The sequence below is a fragment of the Charadrius vociferus genome, unplaced genomic scaffold (assembly GCF_000708025.1).
Source record: "Charadrius vociferus isolate BGI_N301 unplaced genomic scaffold, ASM70802v2 scaffold423, whole genome shotgun sequence".
Lineage (NCBI taxonomy): Eukaryota > Metazoa > Chordata > Aves > Charadriiformes > Charadriidae > Charadrius > Charadrius vociferus.
The window spans coordinates 274,228-283,730 of NW_009648149.1; the positions used below are offsets into that span (position 1 = coordinate 274,228).

Below are 9,503 nucleotides of genomic sequence, written 5' to 3' on the forward strand. Positions count from 1 at the left end.
CGCGTCCCCGCACCCTCCGCGGCAGCGCCGGGAACCCCCGGGGCGGGGGGCGCCGGGACCGCGCGGGGCGGCCGTTTAACCGGGAAACCGTCGGACTGTCCGCTCTCGGCACTCTGGCTACGGTAACTGTAAAACTTGATTACAGCGTTATTTGAGTAAAGGGATTATGTTCGTTTTGATAAAAATTCAAGCGGTTTGGAGAAAAAGATTTCTCTTTTCATGCGGTCATGCAGAAAATGAAAACAAAATTTTTTTCCCCCAGTATAAAATTGACCAAAGTATTATATTTGCTCAGTTACCGTAAATAAATGGCACCCAGAAAGCAGAATAAAAGCTTAGGTGTAATTTCTCTATGGCATTTGGATATTGTTCTGTCTTCAAAGAAGAGCTGAAGACACCCCGATGTCGCTGTCTCGATGGCTGTCTGCTGCTGTCACGCCAGAGCTGGCAGTCTACTACAGGCATTCTTACAGGCTTTGCTTCCCCTCGGCGTAAAGGAATTAAGCGGCAGCTAGGAACATTTGGGCACATGATTATCTATTTTTTTAGACTCAAATTTCCTTCCAAAGGTTCTTTTAAAAAACACACCGGATGCTGCACCGGTGTTATTGTCAACTGTTGGTAGATCAGAAGTTAAACAGTCTCCTTAATATCACAGTACGTAAAATCAAATTGACAAGATATTGCAAAGTATTTCTGTATTTTCAGTAACCAAAAGTACTGAAGACCTAAAACTCCAGTGCACAGTATATTTAATAGTGCAGAATTATCTTTAAAAAACAAGACTTCATTTTACACAGTTGCACGTTGTTAAGTGCATAGCAAATTCAAGCAGAGCATTAGTAGGAGCAGTGGCTGAGAAGCGCTAAGCTGTCCTGTCCCCAGAGTTTGAACTCCGTTTGAAAACAATGCTTTCCGCTGCAATCGGATGCTGCTACTGTTGGCCTCTTGTAAACTGATTTAGCTACTTAAGTTTCAGAGGAAGAAGCTGTTTGCAGCAGACACTTGTGCTTGTGACATCTGTGATTGCATGTATAGCATTATCTTGGCGAGTGGGTGAAGTGACCCAGCGCGGAAGCGCCTGTGGCTGCCCTTCACGAGCGCAACCGGCTCATGCTTTGGCTCTCATTCGAGGAACGACAACTTAAAGTGATTTTCTGCTACGGATGCTAAAAACGATGCTCACTCACTGGCATGAATGAATACATCTGCCTCCCCAGAAACAACTGCGTGCAAAGTGAATGAAACTGATTTTACATGTTCCAATACTTTAACATAGCAAAAGCAAATATGAAAATTTGGCTGAAAATACCCTTTTGTTAATTAAGTGGCTAAGCATACTTACAAAGGGTAAAGATCTGCCAATTTTAGGAATCTTGCTGCTTACCAGTAATTTTTTCTGCTGCTCCGAACCCCAGAGCTACTGTCCCCGAGGCTGCTGCCTCCTGTCGCGTGCAGCCTTTCTGTCCCTGGGGATGCCTGTGCTCTGCACCTGGATATTGTGTTTAAAGCTAACAGAATTAGTTATGTGGCCTGGAAATACAACACAGCCTGACAAAATTAATCTTAAAAATGAGTTGTGAAGCCGGGGTAAGGCTGGGGAGGAGCGTGGCTGTCCCCGGACTGGGGGTGGCACGGGGCAGGGCGGTGCTGGGGCTCTGCACGGTCCCACACGGCTGCAAGAGCAGCGGAACACCATCTCGGTGCCACCCCTCAAACCTTTGGGGGGGATCGGAAAAGCCTTGTAAAAACTGTTCACTATGTGAAGTGTTGAAGTAACATGATTCCCTGCTCTTTCGCTGAGAATCAAGTGACTGTTTATTTTTCTTGTTGTAGTGTCTTGTTTGGTTTTTTGGTATGAGGTTGCCAAAAGTCTGCAATAATTGGCGGTAACAGGTATAAGGTAACAAGAAGGCAGTAGTCAGGGTAACCTCTCTAGTTTACAACTGTCAAAAAATCTTCCTGAATTTGCTATCATTTTGAAGAGGGAATGTGGGATCATATCACACAGCAGTTTCTGACAAACTGTATTTCCAAGAACGTACAAATCCTGTACATGCTGTTACATACTGTAAGGGTTTGGGCCATTAACTGTAGTGCTTGGATTGAATTTAAAAAAGAAAGTAAGAGAAAAAATAAGCTTCCCAAAAAAATCAAGTAGTTGCACTGAATACTCTTTCCTCCCAATACGCAGCCCCACAGCGCTGCCCTTGGAAGCACATGAAGTCCTGGTTTACACACAGAATTAGTATCTGTGATCCCTCTCCCGCCCCACAGCGACACGTTTGCGGCTGCGCAGCGGGAAGGTCGCCGTCTCGGAACGCCCGAATGGGCCTCCTCTGTTGCAGACATACGGACTCCGGCTGGGGTTGAAGGCTGATGTGGTTCCTTTGCCACTCCGCTTTTTCTGTGCTGAATTTTATCTTCCCACGGGTGGGGCACAATCGCAGCGCTGCAAAGCGTGTGGAACCCACTCACAGTGGGCTGGGGCACCTGTGGTCACTGCAGTCATTGCCAGCGGCGCAGCGCCAGCCCTCCTTTGGGCTGCTGAAACGTGGGGAACAGTTCCGACTGTTCTCAACAAACTCTCTGAATCCACCCCCTGCTTTTAAAAGCACCCACTGCCTCCTCCGCAGGCAGGAGCCGTGTGCCCAGGTGGTGAGGAGGGACCTGCGGGGGTGGTGGGACCCCCACCAGCAGGGACGGGGACAGGGACAGCTGATGGGCTTTGCCGGGGCAGCTGGCTGGCGAGAGCCCCCCATCCCTGCACTGGAGCGGCCGTTGCCTCTGGGGCTTCGGTTCAGCGAAAGGCAGTTGTGAAGGGCTAGGGAAAGTTCCGACTGCGAAGGCCTGACAAGGTGTGCGGCAGAAGCCCCATCCCCACGCCCCGAGGAGCTGCTGTCACTGTGTCCTGCTGCAGGGACCCTCGGCTGCTCCCGCCTGCGTGCCTGCTGTCGTGTGGGCTGCGGGACTCCAGGTTTGCTGGCCCACATCCCCGCTGTGGTGGCCCCACCATGTCCACACCGCTCACTCTGATGGCGCCAGCCGCGCGGCGCTTGCCACACACCTCCCAGCGAGCCACTCTTCAGCATTAGAAATGGTGCTTTGAGCATTTGACACGACTGCAAACTTCTTGCGAGAAGGACGGAAGCACGTTGGCCTCTCACTGTCCCAAGCCCCAGCCAGGCGCTGAGCTCTCTCAGCACCAGCATGGAGGCAGGCACGCCAAGCTGCTCGAGCTGCAAGTTAGTAACACAAACAAGCAACACAAAAGGCTCAAATTTATTTTTTTTGGCACGCCTGCTACTGGAAACACAGCCTAACACGTACTTCAGAATCTATTTAAAGCCCCCAATTACTTCTCCCTCTAGTTGCTACCTAGTATGCCAAATTTTTACAGCGGAATTAAAAGGTCCCCAAGACATAGGCTTATGTAATGGAAACGACAACAGTGCCTTACCTATGTGGACCGGGAGTTCCTGTACCAAACAAACCATGTCCTTCACGCAAGGGCTTGTCTTGCAGTGTGAGCCACCGCTGGGTCATGGCAGGAACGGCTCAGGATCCATTGCTGCTAAGGTTTATAAATTCACCATTTTTCTGAAAAACACACTACGCATATGGAGTGAATTTTCCAGTGGTCCAACACAGCAGCGCCCAAATTATTGCAGGGTCCTATGTTTAACGCTCTTTCCACATCAGTGGTTCGCAGCTGGTACGAAGCCCGTCACTGTACCCCTCGGCTGACTGCCCCGCAGCTGGAGCTGACGCTGGGCGCTGGCCGCGCAGAATGACACGTCACTGAGCTAACGAACTGCCCGAGTGCAGCCTTGGCTAAAGGATGCAAAGAAAGCCAATGCTTAACGGCCGCTGGCCAAGGCAGGCAGAACACATGAACACAGAAGGGCTGGAGCACGGAACAGAGTAAAGCTCAGGAAAACAGCATCAACCGCAGCCCGGAGCAGCAGTTGGGAAGGATCCTGAGGCACCCGCTGGAGCTGGCGCGGAGCAGTACGTAGCTTCTACTCCTCTCGCCTAACCTCCACCCCGGGTACTGCTCGTTAGCCAACTAATACGTGGCTTTGCGTTGTTCTGAAAGGGTGCACAGTATATTGGAGCACGCTGTTCTGCAGAGGGCCTGCAGGATTAAAAACCTTCAAGGGTAACAACCCACTTGTTAGAGTTTCTCTGCTCTGCAAAAATCAGGAGGCCCAAACCCAGCATTTGGAAGTGAAACACTTCCACAGAGAACACGAATAAACGCTGCAGCAAACCAAACTGGCTGACAAAGTAAAAAACTTAATTCAACAGTGCTGTTAAAAAAACCCCAAAAACATTCTAAGGTTTTGTTCTCCGTGCTTCGGTGGCATTAAACCTGTTCACAATTCTGCTTAATTAACTTTTTTTCTGGTAAATGTCCATGAAGTGTTACTACTTAGAACAGAGCAGTATTTATAACAACTCTTACAAAGAGCATTACAATATTCAGTTTGCCATTGGCTTTTGAATGCCTTAGTCTATATTGTGATTTCAGCAAAAATATCAAGATTGCTTTCTGTATCATCCTCAGGCTCCAGTTCTTCATTGCGGTCCTGCGGAGAGGTGTGTACGTCTGTTTCTTGAACGGTCTTTCTCTTTCTTCTGCGAACGTACACAGAGCTATTCTTCTTCACCTCCTCAGAGGGAGAGCTGGCAGTTTTCAAAGCTAATTCTAAGCGTTTGTAGAATCTAGAAAGAAACAATTGTGTAGTTATTATCCTTGTAGGTTTGCTCAGAATCTGCAAAACTATTCTGAGAAACTGATGCTTTTGTAATGTAATTAAAACGCGCTAAGAGAAGAAAATCGTTACTAACATTGACGTGTTCTAGCCAATACTGGAAGAAAAATGAGACGTATCAGCCTACATCCTTGTGTGTGCCGTGCCACCTCCCTGTGTAATGCCCGTGTCAGAAATCAACTGGTGGCTGTACTCACCTGCCATGAACTTCCTGTTAATCTTAGAGAAACTATAAAATGGTATCAGGTTAAACAGCTGATGAATGATAGCATTAATCATCAGATGGACTGCTACTATCAGCAATTACTTTTAACTTTAACAACGGCAGAGATTTGCAATGGACACATAGGAATAAACTGGTCTGAGGATGTGCACGTGTCTCCCCGGCGTCCTTCTGATCCTCACGCTCCCTGGCTCTTCTGCCGGGTCTGTGCCTCAGCTGGAGACAAGTGTAAAGACCCAAAGTGTGTGTAACCTTCCGCTGCCTTCATAAATCATCAGTTTTGGAAACTACACAAAGCACTTAATGGATTAAAGTGTGCACTGCGATCTGAATACTCCTGAAATGGTCACTGGGTTAGAATAACAAATGCTTTTATCATTAGAGAAAGAAACTGAATCCCTACTCAGTAACAAAGGCAGTCTACAAACTCATGTTGTATACAGGTTTTTGTTTAAACAGTTTATAGTCTTCAGAGCTCAAAAAATTAATTGAATTTGTATTTTAGACTTCAGGGGGGTTGTCTGGTTTTGGTTGGGTTTTTGTGGTTTTTTTGTTTGTTTGTTTGTTTGTTTTGTTGGGGTTTTTTTACATAACGTCTCTCACTTTTGGATTTAGATGTCATGAACAGGATTGGTGCACTTTTACAAACCTGTCAATCCGCCTTATGTTTTCTTCCATTTTCCGATTAGCTACATGTACCAGAAACTCAACATATTCTTCGGAGACCATCAATTTCCCCTTGTGGCTCAACGGAACTTCTAAGCAATGAGTGCTCCGGACAGCCTAAAAACAGACACAGAAGGATTTCTCTATAATAAAGTTTTTTATTTTATGAAGGTCACTTAAATAACATGGGGAGTTCATTACAGGAAAAGAAATGCTTATCCACACAATTGGTTAGTTTGCTGTCAGATAGAGCAGAAACAAGCTACAGCATGCCCTGCGACAGCTGTCGAGCACTTTGCAATTCAGATCTTGGCTCATAAAAAAAAAAAATCAAGGCTAACAGTAACGATATGATTTTGTTACATTCCTTACGGGTAAGTAGAAAAGTCCTTACCATCATAATTTTTCCTCCCCTGCCAACTGTAATACCAGAGTTCCTGAACCCAGAGTCGACAGCCACTGAATGCTGCAGAACAAATAAATGTCTTAAACAGGTCTCATACACTTTCACAGCAAGAAATAATTATGGATAGGTTGCAATGCAGTTTATAATCTCAGTTTTGCAAAAAAAACCAAACAAAAACTTGTTCAAAACCATCTTCCCAAATTAATGCAATAGTAGTTACATTAAAATGTCTTCAAGATCAAACTCATGCAGTATCACAGATTGTGGTTGGTTCTCCAAGAACCACCGTCAGTCCCGACGTCTCATCGTCCTCCCTTAGCGCAGACGGGACACGAACGTCTCTCTGGGCACTGCGCTGTTTCGCCTTGAAGAGCAGGTAACCCTACGTAGACAGTCGTGCAACACTTTTATAGCGAAAAGTGCAGCAGTACTATGAAAGCAGCTCATCAATACTCTCCTACATTAATGAAGGAACAAACCCATCACCATTACTCTGCGGAGTCAATCTGGAAAAGCAGAAGGCAAATGTACTACTCAGCTGAAACACCGGAGCCAAACGGCCTGGCTGGTGGCAAAGCAACGTCTAAAAAACCGTCACTTTCAGCCAGCGAAAGCAACCCGGGCTCAAACACTGGGAAATTTTTTTACCAGGCAGCCGGCTTCAGCTCAAACACTGAATTGTAGTTGAGTAATTTTGTTTTCTAAAAAGCACAGCAAAATCTCTACTAAGTTTAAAGCTGTGTTTTCTTCATTAGCTTACTTTTACTACCCTAGTTATTTAACATACAGCACATCTGGGACTGTTCTGAAGAGCTAAAGCTTACTCGGGAGCCAATACTTTTACTTTTACAGCAAGGAATATTACAGAACGACAATGTAACATTGTAACTTGATGTAATTTTACCAGAAGCTGTGCATCTCGCAGCTCTTGACAGAGCACATGGAGAACAAATGGTTCAAACTTGAGGACAACATCACCAGTGGCTTTCTCTAGTGCTGTCATCTGGAAAATAACACCAAAATATTTATATTAATACTGCAAGTGTGTACTGTTACAAAAAAAAAAAAAAAAAAGAAAAGAAAATAATAGCTTGTGGGTGAAACAAGCGTTAAGAGTGCAGCAAATGAGTTCCAAGCGATCAGGTTTGTTCAGCTGCTTTTGATTTTTCATTGCTCATAACACATAGAAATTCCATGGATTTCCATGATTGTGTTTGCTAAGCTGATTAGGTTTGATAGAAATTCATGCAAGATAAACTTTAAAAACTTGAAAAAGTGTGCTTCCCTGTTTAGTTCTTTGTACATTCACCCGAATCGATACAGTCAGTACAGCAAGGGCAGAGGACTGTTTTACTGCAATCAGATGAAACCTGAGCAGGTTTTTTTAGTTTTTTTTTTTTTTTTTTTTTAACTGTTCTTCAAAATCAAAGACAATTAGTTTCTGAAGTACATTCCTCAACTTCACAAAACTTTCTGCAGTTCAGCAGAATAAATTAATGGCCTAATCACGCTTGATCACATTTTAATCCTAGTTTAAATAATAATGCATAGCCTACTTTGTGTTATAAAGACAAAAAACCACAAAGCACACCAGCTTGAAATTAGAGGCATGAACCCACAAGACAAGAAAAAAAAAAAACCCAAACAAGTAACTTCACAATTATAAAATCCAAGAAATCACCTTCAGACCCCTCAGTTCTGCTAGAAGACCAAGATGCCAGTGGTAATTTTTCCAGGATTTGTGAGTGTGGAGAAAGGTCCAAGACATTCTGCACGGCTTACTATTACAATTTCTCTACTTTTCTATGCTGCCTTTATCTTAAAGGCTGATACTACTTTCTTCCACTCAGAAAGGTCGCTTTGAGGCAGTTATATTACTTATTTCGTTGTATGATTATTTAATCATCAGAGCCGTTTGCCCCCCCTTCTTGTTTGCCTTCACTTGCTTAATTCACAGCACTAAAAAATTTGCTATGTTAACTTGAGAAATTTCCGCTGTTTTCCCATACTTTTTTGTTCTCTATAGCCCTTCTCATCTTTCTTGTAAAATGAAAATATTCAACAGAATCCTCAGGAAATAATCAAATTCATGTGCTTTCTTAAGACATGATGGCATAAAAGAAAACTGCTGAAGTAACGCTCTCTCCTTTCCTTTAAGCATTGAAAAGTATTTAAATGTATTTATGCAGCATCTCCCCCATAAATGTTCTTATTTTAAGTTGAAAGCAGGTCTTTCTGAATGGCTAAGTTTGTAATTTGTGCGCCAGATTTTAAAACATGCCCAAGTAACCACAGCTGTGCTGGAGCTGATGAGAAACAGAAACCATCAGCGCTGCATAATGCGGTGTTGTACAGAAATACCGACACTAACTTATTTAGCGTTTGCTCGGGCCTGGAAACGAGCAGTGTTGACAGAGCGCTCCACTGAGGCGAGCTCACCGGCGTGAGCGCGGGCAGGGTCAAACCACTGCCGTACCCAAAGTGGGCTCTGCAGCAGCCGCATCGCGCAAGGCAGGCTGTGCGCGCCACGGCCCCGCTCTGTGCAGTGGCTGCCCAGGCTGTGCCCGTCTCCGCAGGAACGTGGACACAGGCAGCAGCCGGCACTCACGGTCACAACACCGGCTGGGACTGCCACGGGCGCCTGCGTTCCCTCTCTGGGCATGTTTCCCTAGAGGCTTTCCCACGCCTGAGCACGCTGTTCCAGCCACCGGAGCAACGCCTGGTCCCGCTTCAGCAAAACCACCGGCACCTGCTGTGGCTGGCAGCCGAGTTAGGCGGGCTGGTCTCTGACACAAGTATTATAACAGAGAATGAATGCATTATTAGCTGCGATCAGCATGTGCGATATCGCTGAGGGTGTCTCTAAGGGTTTCTGTTTCTCTGAAAAGGCTAAGTAATTCAGCAGACACTCTAGAGACTTGTATTCAGTGAGAATACAACTAGTTACAAAAGTCATGCTGACTGAAAGCATCTATGCACGTCAGCACTGCCCCAAAGCTGTCTTACAATACTTGTTTCCTTACAAAGCTTATTCATGGAACAGAATTATTTCTGGTAAAGTTTTTTTAATATCTTACTGCAGCTAAATAATTAATTTCCTGCAAACTCAATTTAATAGGGAAATACTGAAAGTAATTTTCTATTCAGTCTATGCAGTCTGAGGTTCTGATTTGCTCCCAGTGAAGGTCATGGGAAAACTCCCCATGGGAATGGGATTTGACTCATTAGAGATGAGGGGCCTAAGTCTAATTGCTGTTATGAAATGACAGAAAGCGCCTGTCAGTGATATGTAAAAAAGCTCACACAAATGAAAACCCCTCTGTTCCAGACGCAGGAGCAATTGCTAGTGATACGAAGCGGAAAACAACGGGCTGTGTTTAACAACTGACCACGGCAGCACGTTTACCGTAACACAGAGAGCAGCCCTGGC

At 45.2% G+C, this 9,503-nt stretch overlaps 1 protein-coding gene across 1 annotated transcript in view; it reads right to left on the reverse strand.

The window, feature by feature from the left end:
• Positions 1–4,517: 4,517 nt before the first annotated feature.
• Positions 4,518–9,503, reverse strand: part of TYW3 (tRNA-yW synthesizing protein 3 homolog (S. cerevisiae)) — a 7,461-nt gene continuing 2,475 nt past the window's right edge. The window contains exons 3-6 of the mRNA XM_009883955.1: positions 6,978–7,076; positions 6,062–6,133; positions 5,651–5,784; positions 4,518–4,728 (exon numbers count right to left, since the gene is read on the reverse strand). Coding sequence (XP_009882257.1) covers positions 4,518–4,728; positions 5,651–5,784; positions 6,062–6,133; positions 6,978–7,076 — 516 coding nt within the window. The remainder of the gene's footprint in view (positions 4,729–5,650; positions 5,785–6,061; positions 6,134–6,977; positions 7,077–9,503) is intronic.